Source organism: Sprattus sprattus (genome assembly GCF_963457725.1).
Source record: "Sprattus sprattus genome assembly, chromosome: 9".
NCBI lineage: Eukaryota > Metazoa > Chordata > Actinopteri > Clupeiformes > Clupeidae > Sprattus > Sprattus sprattus.
This window is the reverse complement of record NC_137928.1, coordinates 15,529,518-15,544,907: the sequence shown is the minus strand read 5'-3', so window position 1 is coordinate 15,544,907 and position 15,390 is coordinate 15,529,518. Positions and strand designations below refer to the sequence as shown.

Genomic DNA, 15,390 nt, shown 5'->3' with positions numbered 1-15,390 from the left:
ACACTGGCAAGCATACACGTACACACACTCACAAAAAACAGACACACACATAAACCAGTTTCATTCAGTGGAAAATCTAATTAACCCCTACCCCCTCCCTCCTTGTATGATATGCTAAGGTAATGAAATTCCTTCCAGTGTTTTAAGAGTTGGCTTTTCTATATTGAAGGAGCTTACTTCACTTAGTGGGGAAATGTTTCGGTCCAGAATGTTCTTTGCCAAGAGGGGCAGGTGGGGCTAAAGACCGGAGTTGGGAGAGACGGGGACGGTGCGGTGTGTGTGTGTGTGTGTGTCTGTGTGTGTGTATGTGTGTGTGTGTATGTGTGTGTGTGCCTGTGTGTGCGTGTGTTTGTGTGTTTGTGTTTGTGTGTGTGTGTGTGTGGGGGGGGGGTAACAAAAGGGACGTCAGGGAGTTATGAATTCTCTGCTCATAGCGTACATTGTGCATGCTGTTCAGCTCCATAACTAATGTATAAGCAATATCTCCTTGCTTTATGAAAACGGATATTTGCGAGGCTCTACTCTCCGCTCACTACAACACTTGGAGATCTGGCCTTGTGTTGCACGGGCAAAGCCAGCGCAAGCAGAAACTTATATCCCCCAGACTTCTGCTGCCTTTCAAAATGCCTGCAACATGCACCTGGCTCATCGGAGAGACAAATGTCAAAAACTGAGCGCTGCTTCCACACCTAAGGCCTCATGAAACTTTCATTAGATTCCAATTTCGATGAACACTACAGGCATTCAAAGTGATGTAAGTCCTGCTGTCCTGGAGCGAACTTGGTTTCAATGCAGAAATGTCTCGTTATTGTTAACTGGCTTGAATACCTCAGTGACGGTTTCTTGTGTGCCTCTTTCTTATCTGTAGTAATAGTAGAATTGTATGCTTGACATCATGGCTTTAGTTGTAATACTAACATTGCAAGCTTCTGTCTTGAATTGCAACCAGGTCTGACAATTCATGTTTTATTAACATTCTTATGTTCTACAGAGTTGCTGGAAATTGAAAGCTCACCAGAAACCAGTTCAGGAAAAGCCACTGTCATCGAAAATGTGAAACAAATGGGCCTCTTGCACCTTTCACAGTTGGAGACACTGACCTCACCATTGCAGGATCAATGCTGTACAACAGGATTTCTTTGTCTTGCATGAGTGTGTGTGTGTGTGTGTGTGTGTGTGTGTGTGTGTGTGTGTGTGTGTGTGTGTGTGTGTGTGTGCGTGCGTGTGCGGTGTGCGTGTGCGCGTGCGTGTGTGTGTGTGTGTCCGGCATTTGCATTTATTTGTCCAATAGTCTTGGGCACAGCCACCGTGGGATAGCACAGTCGTTACTATGCACTACCCAAGTGCTCATTTTGAATAGTGTTCTCATGCTGTTACTTATCTCTGTAACAATGACATCATACTAGTGTTATACTTTGTTGTGGCTACTCAATGTTTCTCTGTCACACAGCAGGGGAGGAGTTGTCTTTGGGGCTGTCGCTTTGGCAGTTCTCATGAGACCTCAACATTAGCCAGAAATACCTGGGGTTGTTTATACCTGAGTTGCCCTCTGAAATCAAGCCAAACAGTTTGGGATTGAGCAGATCATTATCTCATCTTGTTGCAGGCACAGGGACAAAGCCAGAATAGAATAAGGGCCACAGCTGAGAATAGGATAGAATAGAATTAAATAGAATAATGTGATAAAACATTCGGATATAACCTACACAGTGCTGCACTACTCTTAGCAGTGGACACATCGTGTGTGTGTGTGTGTGTGTGTGTGTGTGTGTGTGTGTGTGTGTGTGTGTGTGTGTGTGTGTGTGAGAGAGAGAGTGTGTGTGTATGTGTGTGTGTGTGTGTGAGAGAGAGAGAGAGAGAGAGATCTATGACAACCAACCAAATTTCTTTCCTTTTCTTTTCTCTATTTGTATGTTGAACCTATGGTGATGGTGTGTGCGTGACAGTGAAGTCGGAGAATAGCCGATTATAGCATACATTAGGCATGTCTCTCCCCTGCATGAACAGATAGAATAAAACCGACCTGGAATTTGACTGCACTGGTCTGAAAATAGCATTCTTAAAATGAATATAATGCTTGTTCAAACCACGTTGCGATCTCATATTTGGCAACGAGAATATATTTCAACCGAATATTTATGTTCTTAGTTAGGCTACGTCTAAGACATTGCTTTCCACGCCCGTAAAGTTAGCCTACACCCCCTGTCCTCCGCTCTCACGGAAAGTTACAACTGACTGAGGGGGTATGACATACACAGCTCCGAATGGCATAGGAGGGAGTGGAAAGCTCGAAGCATATATTCCGAGTAATATGTTGTCTTCAAGTGTTTTCTTTCGTACGTTTGAATGACATAAGGACAACTGACATCCAGAATATGTATGAATGGGGGTGCTGGTTACGGTGAAGCTTGTCGATTATCAAGCACGATACGTCATTGCGATCTGCAGGGATTGGCTGAATTATTTTCCTTTCTCTCAGTTTTTGCAACCACGGCTGGTCTTCGCCTCCGGAACAGCGGGAACCCAACAGTAACGTCAGGTAAACTGTGTGTTTTTATCTTTTCTTAATTTTATGGATGTTATCGTTGGTGTGGATGAGAAAGAATTGATGATTGGTCCACGGCATTCTTAAAGTACGATAATTTAATCAGAATTTCGTGTCTGCGTGCTCGTTTGAATCACTGATTTAGAGGGTTGCCTTATCTGAAGGAATGCCGCAGTTAACAATTAAGGCGAGATTACCACGCTTCACTTTGGCAATTGTGTTGCTGAAAATTCAAGTAAATTGCACACAAACGAGGAAAACAATACACTCGAGCAGGGCTTCCTTAACATTCCGTGCATGGCACAACTTCAAATCTGGTGAAGTGCCCTTCAGATGTTCTACCTTGAGCCTGAACTACAGTTCATGACACAGACGTGCATGACATTTTAGGAAGGGACGAGAATTGAATCTCGGAGGGTTTTTGCACTGCACCGCCCTGCTCCTCGCCGTAAAGAAGCGATTGTGATTCACAGAACCCCCTGTACTGGGTGGTAAGGGAGCTATTACGGCTTTCAAATGCATGGTATAATCTGACTGTGAAACATGTCATTGGCAATGCGTATTTCTTGACTGTGTGAATTGCTCTGTCTAATTTACGATTCTCTATCTGATCCATTTTAGGGTGATTCCTACGGGACTCTGAGACCCTTTACACTCCGGAGGAATGGTCGCAATATAGCGGTTTTTGGAGATACGCTCTGGTGGAGATTGTATTCAAAGCATTTCCCCCGTCATTCTCGGAATACACACTTTATCTGTGAAACGTGCTAAATGAGTACCAGGACATCCGAGAATGTGGCGCTTTCCATACCACACTGCACCCTCAACGGGACTGCCCAAACCAATGGGACCTGCATCGAGCAAATGGATCAGCTGTTCCAGTCGTTCTCATCCACCGCCGTGCTCTTCGTGCTCATTGCGTTGATCATTGGAATCATATTTATTTCCATCGTCACTTTTCACTTTCACAAAAGTAAGATGAAAAAGCGGAAGATACAGAAGGCCCAAGAGGAGTACGAACGCGACAACTGCAGCCCCCAAACCGTTAAAGGAAAGCCGGTGGTCAGGCAGTGTATCATGGTGAGACCGGGGAAACGGTCACCCGCCGCAGTCCAGACAAGTGAACCAAACACACCGTCTCAGGAAGACTCCAGTGTTACACCCATCCCGGAGAACGAGTCAAAAGCGAACACACGACACACAGGACAGGCAAATGACCAGAACTTGCTAGAATCTGTCGCGGTGTCTTGATAATGCAATACCACGAAGCATTTAAGGAACAATGTAAATAGATACCGTGTATTCATACTATTATATTACATAGGGGTTAAATTCGATTCTACAATTCTACAAGCATGAACAATGATAAGTCTTCATTATAGCTTCAGCAGGAGCGCGAAGCAACCACTGAGAGCAGTAAATTACTTTATACAGAGCGAACAATCTTGTTTCTGGATCCTTGACGGTTTCCACCGTCCTTTCCTGGGGGACTTTACCGGCCTAGAGCTTTTTGGAACTGGGGACCACCTACTGGCAAATTGAATTAACTGTAATATAATGATAGTTACTGGGAAATGTGATACTTATTTTCTTGCCGGCGAAGTGTTGCTGTGGGTTATCGAAGTCCGGCAGAGATGCAGGAAGGGGCCGGGCGTGATGTTCATCTTGTATAGTAGACCGCCGCTGTCCAGTGATGAGGTGCTGAAACGAGGACGCGACGCGGAACCCGTAGAACTCCCGTTAGTCGCGCATATTCTTTTGTAGACTCCCTTCTTCTGAGTTTATGGTAAACCAGTCAACGTTAAGTGTTTCAGTAGAGCATAATTACTTCCGTTAAGCTAGCTTATAGCCTCGTAGTTCGAGAGTTAAACCTGGCCATTTTTAGTATACTTTTAACTAAGCGCTGTTCCTGCCGTATTAACCTGGCCTAGACATACGTAATTTTATACCCAGCTAACCCTTTCCCTAGACTGTTAACGTGAAACTGCAGCTACTAGTGGTTGTATACCCTTGTTTTGGTCACGGTGCTGTATAGTGATATTTATGTACTACTACTAAGGCATTTCAGTTTAGTCATAATACAGCTCAGAGTCAATTTAATGCTTTTATTTTGCTCTTTAAACTTCCTTGGTTATTTTCGCTCATATTTTGCTTTAGATAAATATATAAATAATTATTCTTTCTTGATTATTTATTTAAATCATAGGATTATAAAAAGTGTAACTCATGAACTACAATAAATGAGAAACTAATTTTAAAACTGGTGTGTGCATTTTCTTGACACAGTGGTGCTAGGACAATGAGTGACACAGATGCAAATGCTACAAACATTTTGAGAAACACTGGTCTGCCAAACTGATCATTCTGAAACACATATTTTATCTTATATGGGACAGGACGTTTGTTTAACAGTCCTATTCCACATTCATTCGACAAACATTTCCTCAATATAACCCTGAAGTAGTATTATGGAAGGTTGCTCTTAAACTGTAAAACATTTCCAAAAGGAAGCTGCCCAATAAATACAGCTGGTGATTGAGACTTCCGGCAGTGCCATTTAAATCCTGCGGGGAGTGGTTGGGTAGGCTATATGGAGCTCACCAGAATTCTGAACACTCAGTTAAATACACTATAATCAAATTAGTTAAGCATTTTACACACTCACATTGACATACTGGTATGTCTGAATGTCTCTCTGGCCTGTGACACGTTGATTAGCCTGTATCTGCACACTGGAAAGCAGCACATTAGACAGGCCACACAGACTAAGCCCTGAACAAGTTAATTACATGCTGTTAAATAGCCCTTTCTGCCAATGGATTGACAGTTTTCCACAGAAATGGATTAGTCTGAGAATTTCAGCTGGAATGGTTTATTACATGGATTTTCGTGGTGATAATAAAGCATTAACGTGTGTCTTTCTCTCTCTCACACACACACGTACGCACACTGGCATTTTTGTGTCATTTCAATTTCCTTCCAAAGCAGACAACACTATTTATGTAAATATCCTTCATTGCTGAGAGAGGGGCCTGCATGTCAGTAACCACAGGGTGAAGGTTGGACCATGACATCATGTCCAAGCTGTCAGGTGTCCTAGCCTTTCAACTGTGTTAGGTGTCTCTGCTATTCTATTTAAGGCGATCCAATTACCCTCCACAATAGTGCAATGATCCAGCTCCAGTCTCTGTCAAAGGGCTAATTGTTTGATATATACGTGATCCACAGTTTGGTAAAGGGAAAGAAAAACAGTATTAACTGTGATGGCTTACAGATTAGCACGACTCTCTGACTCTCTCTCTCTCTCTCTCTCTCTCTCTCTCTCTCTCTCAATCTCTTGGTTTGTTTTCTTCTTTCTTTGTCTGTGTGTCTTCTTCAAACTGATCTTCTTGTTCTGCATGTGAATGAAGGGAGGACTTGGTTAACTAATGCAAGTTATAATGGATTTTCTCAGAGAGATAATGAGGAGTTAATGATATTTCTTTCCAGCGAAGCTCGCCGCCAGGCACTGAATACCTCCCCTCAGTCCATTTAGAGATGGCTGAAGGAAGAGCTATCACTGCCAACAAACATGGTGAGCCAAACTGGCTCTTTTCCTCCTCTTTTGATGATCTACATCTCTTTTTCTGTTCCTCTGTTTCTCCGTCTGTTTTTCACTCTCATTTGGTCTCTCCCTTTGTCTCTTTCTCTTCTCCATCTCACTGTATCTTTGTCTATCTCTTCCTTTCCCTCTCTCTCTCAATTTCTCTCTCTTTGTCTTGTTCTCTTCTCTCTCTCTCACACTTTCTCTTTCTCTCTCCCTCTCTCACTTCCTCTTACCTTCTCTCTTGCTTAATTTCTCTCCATCGCTCTCTCTCCATCGCTCTCTCTCTCTCTCTCTCTCTCTCTCTCTCCGTCTCTTATGTGTGTTTTATGGTGGGTGGGCAGGCACAGTCATCATCAGCAGGGGCAGCTAGCGCTCCACGCGTAGCGTCTCTCTCCTCACGGCCCACGACACACATTAAGGGGAAGCTACCATGTGTCGACGCTGGAGTGCAATCAACACCGCCTCCCACCTGTGAGCACCACCACCTCCATTTAAACGGGAGCATCATCATTAACTGGCATACATGAAAGAGGTGGGTGGAAAGAGGGCTATTCTTGCCATTCCTTTCCATCCAAGGGTTCACTGAATCTGCCACCCCTCTCTCTCCAGAACTATTGCACATTGTGGGAAGTGTGTTTGAAAGCAGCCTACTCTCCAACATGGTTACACGATTCAGAGGAATAAGCATTCGAGGCTTGAATAAAATAGCACAGCACCTTAATACAACGGACTGTTGGTAAAGTTTACATCACAGAGAATGGCAGTGATGCCATATGGTGTGCAGAGGAGAAGAAAGGGCTGAAAGATTCCGGGAGCCAATGCTGTAAAGTGGCCGTGAAACATCATGGTATAGATTTCATTTATGGAGACTGACACCTTTAAGGTAGGTGTGAGTGTGTGTGTGTGTGTGTTTGTTTGTTTGTTTGTTTGTTGGGTGCAGGTATTTCTTGATATGTCCTTGGTGTTTCATTCACATATAACATGTCAAACACTGGGGTTTCTACCTCTGTTCCATTTCAGTATTTCAGCCCACAGACTTGCCTGAGGTATTTAAATGGGCACTTTTATGACCCATACCTGTTACAAACAAGATATCCCCAGCAGACAGAACTGAAGGTAAATATTCACCGAACTGTAAATGTAGCCATTAGGATGGCATAAATTAGGAGGATGTATCCCACTTGCCTGCCAATTTTCCAAATCACTGGAATCCATCAGTGGCTATGCAGATCAGAAAAGAACAACACAAACAATGGCTCAGCCCTGGATTAGAACACTGATAACACTGAATCCAGGATTAATCCCTACATACTGAAGGAACCCGTACTGGAGTAGAGGTCTCGCTGGAGGATTCATGTTTCAATATTTCTGGGATTCCGTCAAAGTGTCTCACATCCAAGTGTGTTTTTTTCCGTTTTTCATGTAAACGTGGTCAATACACTAATTCTAATCTGAAGAACATAACATGATCTAAGATATGATGAGTACTGATAGAGTGCAGCGCAATAATTCATGGAATAACTTAAAATGGACACAATTAGTTTATATAGAGAAGATGAGCAAATATTGCTCCTGGTTTACTGTTATATTATAGAAGACTAGTTGCAGTCCACAATTCAAATTCAGCATCTGAACTAGAAAGAGTTGGGTTCTTGATAGCTTTCACGTGACATTTGTCCTTTATTATAATAACTGAAGCACCAAATAAATGAAAAAAATAAATGGTGTTGTATAATTGTGCGTAAATGATCTCAGTTGACTGTTTTCAGATTACAATTGAAGAGGAGAATAGCATCTGCAAGCAGTGAGTCAGGTCTCTTCTTCTTGATGGGATTTTCTTTCTTTTTTTTTTGCCTCTCCAATTCCACTGGGCTGCTCACCACTAACTCTGCTTCAGAGCAAAAGAAAAAGATAAGGTTCCCAATTCACAGTTAGCCATTGATCAGTAGAGTCGTGCGATTTCTAAGGCTTCTCTACTCCTGACAACACACACAGCAGCCACCTACACCCTCCCTCCCATTGTCCTGTCAGCAGTCCCTCTGATAAGGGAAGTCCCTGACAGGGGATTTCATGTTTCTTCGCCACCCGCTATCCCAATGTGAGCTGCCCACTTCCAGGAGATATGGGCCAGCCCCCATGACTAACCACAGACAAAATGAGCGACCGCACCACAAAACGGCCATCTTAAACTGTCCCCCTCTCCTGAATGGAAAGCCTTCTTTGCACAGCCCCTGCGTTACCCGTTGGTTGAGGTGGCAGATGTAAGCTGCCTTGGGCTTATTCCACAGTCGCTATCATATAATTGCATCTGGAGGCGCAGTGTCGGTGAGAGCTCTACAGCCAAGCCCGCTGGCTCAGGGCTCCAGGAGCAGAAAATGGCTTCTCGTTCTGGAGGAGGCAGGAGTGCCTTTCCTGCTGAGCCGATACAAAGAGAGAGATGGAGAGAGAGAGAGAGAGAAAGAGAGAGAGAGAGAGAAATACTGTTTTTTTTGGGTGAAGGACGGGACACACTGACCAGATGCAAGAGTGAGATATTACAGGGTCAAGAGTGCCTGTTTCTGTTTTTTTTTATGAGAGTCTGTGAGGTTTTATTTCCTTCATTTTGTCAGCTTGACACATCTTTGCACAAATGACCAATCTCAGGGATGGTTTCATGGCTCCAGTCTACAGTATTTGTGGGCCACATAAAACATGTTTAAAAAAACACTTCTGTTACTCTCATACTTTTTTTTTTTGTACTTCACATGCCAAGGACAAACAAGGGTTGCTCATGTATTATCTGGCCGAATCACTGCTGTTCTTTCATCATTTACAGTGCATTGTACAAAAACCTTGACATCAGTGACCTTTCAGGATTTGAACACAGGGATGCCTGGGTGGTTGAAAGAGAGATGATTTCAGAGTGGCACCCTGAAACAATGTGTAATAGCCATGTTTTAAGGCACAGTGCCATGTTTGATCTCAGGATAAAAGGAAGATGCTTGAGCGTGTGTTTTTTCATGTGCCACTCAATGGCCTGCTGGAAAACCTCCCCTGTCATCTCCTGGCCACTCCAGACATTTTTAATCAAATGACAGCCACGGCTCACCAAACAAAAGCACATGGGTTTCTACCTTCAAAGGACAAATGCCTCTGTTGTGCAAACTACAGGTGGTATACAGAGCAACTGCGGCTTCATATCAAAACGGCAGTGACAGTGATTGTAACCTGTAATTGGGTCTCTAGTGGGAAAGCCAGTGTTGCCTTTTTTTGGCAAAGACATCACATGAGGCACAAACAGTTCCAGAACGCTGGAAACATTGACTGGAGTCATCCAATTAAATGCCTCTGTATAAAGACTGCTGTGTTGCATAGCAGGGTTAAATGTGTTTCCTGAATTATACCGCTTCTTCTGTTTTCCCACACCTCTGTGCATCTGTGTGGGGGTGGGGGTGGGAGGTCTAAGTGAGGTTACTGTGTGTCTGTGTGTTTTGGACTTCAAATGGACTTTCATAGAGTGCTGTGTAGTGACAGTGGGAGCAGTAAAAGCAGATAAGACCCAGTCCGCCATTTTTACCATTAAACACAATGCAGAGAAACTAGACCGTGTCTTTGTCTACACGACGCAGGTGACCCTTGCATCTCAGATGAAACCTGACTGGGAATCCACACTGGGTCGGACCTGGACCAAGCGTGTCTCTGAGTAAGCAGCATCCAAGGGTGGAAGCTATAAGATGATTTACTCAGCACACATCACACACACACACTCTTCAGAGGATAGCCAAGTTCCCTGGAGACTCAGTGTGAGATACAAATGACAAGATGTGACCTTTGAACTCTGGTCTTTACAAATCCTTTGGGCCAAGGAGCGATTGTCCTTCTTTTCCTGACAGGATAGGATGAGATAGCCAAACATCTCCAAGGACCTGACCTAAATGGTGAATGGCACAATATGGCTACATGCTTAGGGCAGACATTTCAGCACGCAATACTATGGATATATGGAACACTATAGAGTGTACAAGTCAATCGGAAGTTTGTAGTCTTTTGTGTTAGGATTTAACATTTCCTGGTTTCAAACTAAAAATCCCAATAGAAAAATGAATACGTTTTCGCAAAATCGGTGAAAACAAGGTGCGAGTAAAACAGCGGCAGTAGAAAATGTAGTTATCAGTCGGTCTTTTGAAACTAACTGTTAAAAATGTTGCTACCAATATGCTGAAGCAGAAAAAAGATGATGCCTCAAGCACCATGTGGGACTCTAGAGTAGTAGACTCTAGAGTGGTATCCATGGTTACGGACTGAGACAACTCTCAACTCGCACCACACGGTTCCTTGTAAAACTTAGCATTACAGCTGTAGCGCCTGAAACCTTTGATTTGTTCTATGCAACAGATTTCAGTTAACAAATCCAATCAATGTCTTTACTTAAGGTCACTGCGTGGTTGTTTTGAGAACACTTGTGATCCCCGATCAGTAGTAATGATTAGCTTATTTTCACCTTGTAAAATAAGTCTGTTGCTATGCGTCTGCTACCAGACAAAAATAATGGACAACAATGTATCTAACTGAGGGTTGGAGGTTGGAGAGGTGCTGAAGCCCTCTGGGAGGCAGCAGTGGTAGACACTCTGGTGGGCAGTGGTGACATAGAGAACCCCCCATGGCTGGCGGCAACGATGCAGAGGACCCCTGGGCTGGCAGCAGAGGTGAAGAGGACCCTGGGTGTTGCAGCAGCAGCAGTGGTGAAGAGGACCCTGGGCTGACAGCAGAGGTGAAGAGGACCCTGGGCTGGCAGCAGAGGTGAAGAGGACCCTGGGCTGGCAGCAGAGGTGAAGAGAACCCTGGGCTGGCAGCCGTGGCCTACTGGTTAGGGTTTCAGGCTGGAAACCGTAGGGTGGCCGGTTCGATCCCTGACCAGTAGGAAAAATGTGGGCGGGGAAGTGGTAGACCACTGCTCTCCCATGCCCACATCCACGGCTGAAGTGCCCTTGAGCAAGGCACCTAACCCCGATCACTGCTCCCCGGGCGCCGCCAATGGCAGCTCACTGCTCCGGGTTAGTGTGTAACCTCACTTCCCTGGATGGGTTAAATGCAGAGGTGAATTTCAGAGAGTGTGTGTCTACACCACCTCTGCCATGGAGAGGACTTTCACTTTTTTTTTTTTTTAAGAGGACCCTGGGCTGGCAGCAGCTTTTGACGGCAGCAGCAGTGGCGATGCAGAGGCTCCCTCCTGACCTGGACCAGCAGCATTGGTGCAGTGGACTCTCGGGCTGGCGACGGTGGTTCAGAAAAAAACAGAACCCAGTCTGTTCTCGCTAAAATAATTTGCTACATTCATTTGACTCATTAAGAAGAAGCACATATAGTCGTAAAAAATAGTTTTTTTTCTCTTTGTGGCTTACACCACAGTTAATTGACCATTAAGACCTCCTTGGGTTAAATCGATTAATCCAAAGAGTCACGCCCAAGGACACCCATATAAGAATTGCATAATTGCATTACTGAATCTCAGTGTGCTGTAATGCATTCATAAAACTACTGGTCCACTTACATGGCCCAGAGACATAGAGCAACTTAATTGTACGTCTAATCCATTCCCTTGACTATCTCCTTCGGCCCTGTTGTGATTAATTGCTACATCATTTGTGGTGTGATTGTCTAAATGGCCAAAGTGACCTCAATTATCATTTCAACTGTTGAGCTCTTTGGACTGATTAATTTCTGGACGCTGACGAGATAGTCGCTGGTGAGATCGGCCCCTACCATCCGTCTTGTCGACTTTCGCCCGGAAGATGGAGCAAGGCCACGGCGGCCTCGTTATTTTCATGGTGACAAAAGATGTATTTTTCCCCCATGGTCCGTTTGCTTTCCTACTGCAGCCATCAGCCCTGGCAGTCAGGGCTGAGGTAAAGGAGCTGGAGCAGATGGTCCACACATGACTGAATGAGATTGCAGCACCTGTGTCCCCCTGGCCCGGCCACCCACTCCCAGACATCATAACCCCCCATTCATCCTTCAGTAACTATAACTATGCCTTCGGCCAACAGGAGAGATATATAGTATTTCTCCCTTTTCTGTTTCTTTTCCCCACACAAACACAGAAACACTCTCAAACACACACACACACACACACACACACACACACACACACACACACACACACACACACACACACACACACACACACACACACACACACACACACACACACACACACACACACACACACAGGCACACAGGCACACCAATAACCAGTATTTTATTACTGAACAAATCCATCTGTTTTCGGTTCAGCTTCCTGGTCCAAGGTGCCTTGATGCCAACCTGCCTGTCCCTTTTCTTTTTATCCTAATCCTTGGCTATTGGATGCACATGAATCCCTGGCGTGCAGAACAGCCGGTTCCCAACCCCCCCAACCCCCCGATCTCTCCCCGCCCATCCGGCCCTCCACAGCAGCTTCAGAAGCGTGGCACTGTTGGCGCGGGCAAAGCCCCGGACAGCTGAGAGAGACAGCCGCTACCCTCTGATGGATCATCTGTTCTTGCCGTGGCCAGCAACATCCATTCTCCTTGCCCCTCACCACGGGCATCGGCTGGATCAATAGGCAGACTTCAGACCCAGCAGTCAGTAATTGGAGCTCTACAAGGCCATCACGCCATGTTTCCTGTCCGTGTGGGCTTGCGTAAACAACCACTCTCTGGGCCTCAGTCAGCCCAAGACCAGTGGTCCAGATTTGTGTACACCTTCCCATAAGTAACTAAAATCAGAGGCCATTGGCTGGTTTCGGCCCATAAAAGAAAACCACTCGAACATCTAAAGTTACTCATTTAGCAGATGCTTTTGTCCAAAACAACCTGCAATACAATGCAGACACAAATTGTATCAGCATGCATGCTCCGTGCTGTGGACAGGAGTCACTAGGTCTCAAAACCATGACCTTGATCTATGCTTCTTTTACGCTTCTCTGACTTTCGAGATGTGTGAGCTTCGTTTAACTTAAGTATTAGTTTCTCATTCTTTCCCTGGCAATGGAGACAATGCAGACACTGAGACAGCATTGAGTTTCTGAGTGGTTGATTATTGCATGGAATTTACAACATCTCCTCCGGAATCCTAATATAGCTAGCAGCCATATTGTATCGTAGGAGACACTGTAGTGAAACATGCCTTTGTCTTCCAGCATCAAGACACTCCTGAGAGAGAGAATATAGGGTAGAGAGAAGAGAGAGAGAGAGAGAGAGAGAGAGAGAGAGAGAGAGAGAGAGAGAGAGAGAGAGAGAGAGAGAGAGAGAGAATCACAGCAGAGAATTTAGAGTTGGTCATATTCTTTTGAGTAAAAAAAAGGCCTACAGCAAAGGCCTACAGTAAGAAATGCTATGTTGTATACAATTAATCTAAAGCTCTATTAGCACAGTACAAAAATCATAGCATGTGTAACCATGACAACCTGAGCCAGAGAAATATTACTATACACCCCATAATGGAAAGAGCATGTTCTTTTCCCTCTCCTGACTGCCAGGAAGGTCAAAGAGACCACCCTCACTCCCTCCGTCATAAAACACTGCTTTGCATCATACAACATACATTACAGACATGGAGTCAATACATGCTTGAGCGCTCGCATGCAATCATGCACAAAACAGCTCCAGTGTTTCCTAGGGCACATTCACATCCATGAGTGGAGTGCACCCTCCAGACATCATCAAAAATGAAATATTACCAACGCTAAAAGAATAAACCCATTCCTGTCTGTTTTATGGCAATAATAAAGGTGACACGGTTTATTCCTACTGCGCAACAGAGGTGCCGTTGATTAATATGGCAGAAACATAAACTGCGGAAAAGCAGCACTGAAAAGTGTATTTTTCGTTAAGATTGGAGTTAGAGGTAACTGCACCGATTTTCTCGCAATCATGGTTTGCCTCAGGCACAAGATATAGTATCTTTGCCATGTCGTTTGCATGTGGCAGCACATATTAAAACAATTGATCAAAAGAGGTGTGAGTGAACAGATAACAGAGACCCTCTATCATTCACATCACCCTCCTAAATGTACACACACACAAACATAGTTTGTCACGTGCAAACATATATTTTCACGTTCTAGCTCACACACACACGTTGACACAAACATATTTTCACAAACTGGTAGGCACACACACACAAACTCACACAAACACATTGCTGCAAAAAGTCTCAACTTCCCTCTGCTTAGGGCTATTAAAATGTCCCCTCATCAATCATGGAAATTCAAATGATCTGAGAGCCTCCCAGCATTATCTTCGGCCTGGTTCAGCGGAAATCAATCAGCTAGCTTCAGCGCATGCTAATGAAGAAGGCGTGAGACGAGGAGGAGGAGGAGGAGGAGGAGAAGGAGGAGGAGTGCTGTGGGCTGCCTCAAAGTGTGACGGAGGCCAGCCTCTGCCACATACTGACACCTACAGCAGAGCAGTCATGGGTGTGTAGGAAATTGAGTGTGTGTGAGTGTGTATGTGATCTGGTTTGTGTATGTCTGAGTGTGTGTGTGTAAAAGAGAGAGAGGGATGTAAAACGTGTGAGCGTTGTATGTGTAAGGTGTCTGTCTGTGTGTGTGTGTGTGTGTGTGTGTGTGTGTGTGTGTTTGTGTGAGGTGGGGGACTGCTCACGAAGACATCATCCTCAACCTGTGCTTCAACTCCCCAATAAACCCATACAGAATGAGAGGACACAACACAAAAGGAGGAAGACCTGCTGAAAAGACACGTATTTTTATTATATTATTGAGTGATTAATATGCTATCAGAGATTCCTCAGGTCACTTCACATTTCTTTTCAAATCCCTTTTAGGGCTTTAGGATTCCACACCTTCCCTTGTTCAAAGTCCCCACGATTTAATTTATCACATCGAGGACAGAACCAAATGAGAGGCCGTAGAAACCTCCAGCAGCTCAGCATTCAGCACGTCTGTGGCTGATATTTCCCCCGTCACCCCCTCCTCACTGATGGAGGCAGACACAGCTTTTAACAGGCTATAATTGCACTCCTCTCTTCTTCGAAAGACCCTGAGGCCAAGACATACCAGGGGAAAAAAGAGGGGAAAAGTGTGCAGAGGAGAGAGCAATGCTGTCGGTTTTTTCCCACCCTTCTGGAGTGTTAATCTAGTCACCTGGCCCTGCTGTCGCAAGAGGCTTTGTTGCCTGTACACCTCAGGCATATTAACAAAGCCTCTCCCTTTCTATCACTTCCTTCTCCAGAGCGTGTTGTCAGCACTGTGTGCTTATACCACCACCCAGTGGAAGAA

The 15,390-nt window shown here is 44.7% G+C and overlaps 1 protein-coding gene across 1 annotated transcript; it reads left to right on the top strand.

The window, feature by feature from the left end:
* Positions 1-3,316: 3,316 nt before the first annotated feature.
* Positions 3,317-3,796, top strand: LOC308370207 (uncharacterized protein C11orf87 homolog; the record flags this gene model as incomplete). Its single annotated transcript, XM_080844825.1, has 1 exon — positions 3,317-3,796. The coding sequence occupies one exon, from the start codon at positions 3,317-3,319 to the stop codon at positions 3,794-3,796; it is 480 nt and encodes a 159-aa protein (XP_080700951.1).
* Between the last annotated feature and the right edge of the window lie 11,594 nt (positions 3,797-15,390).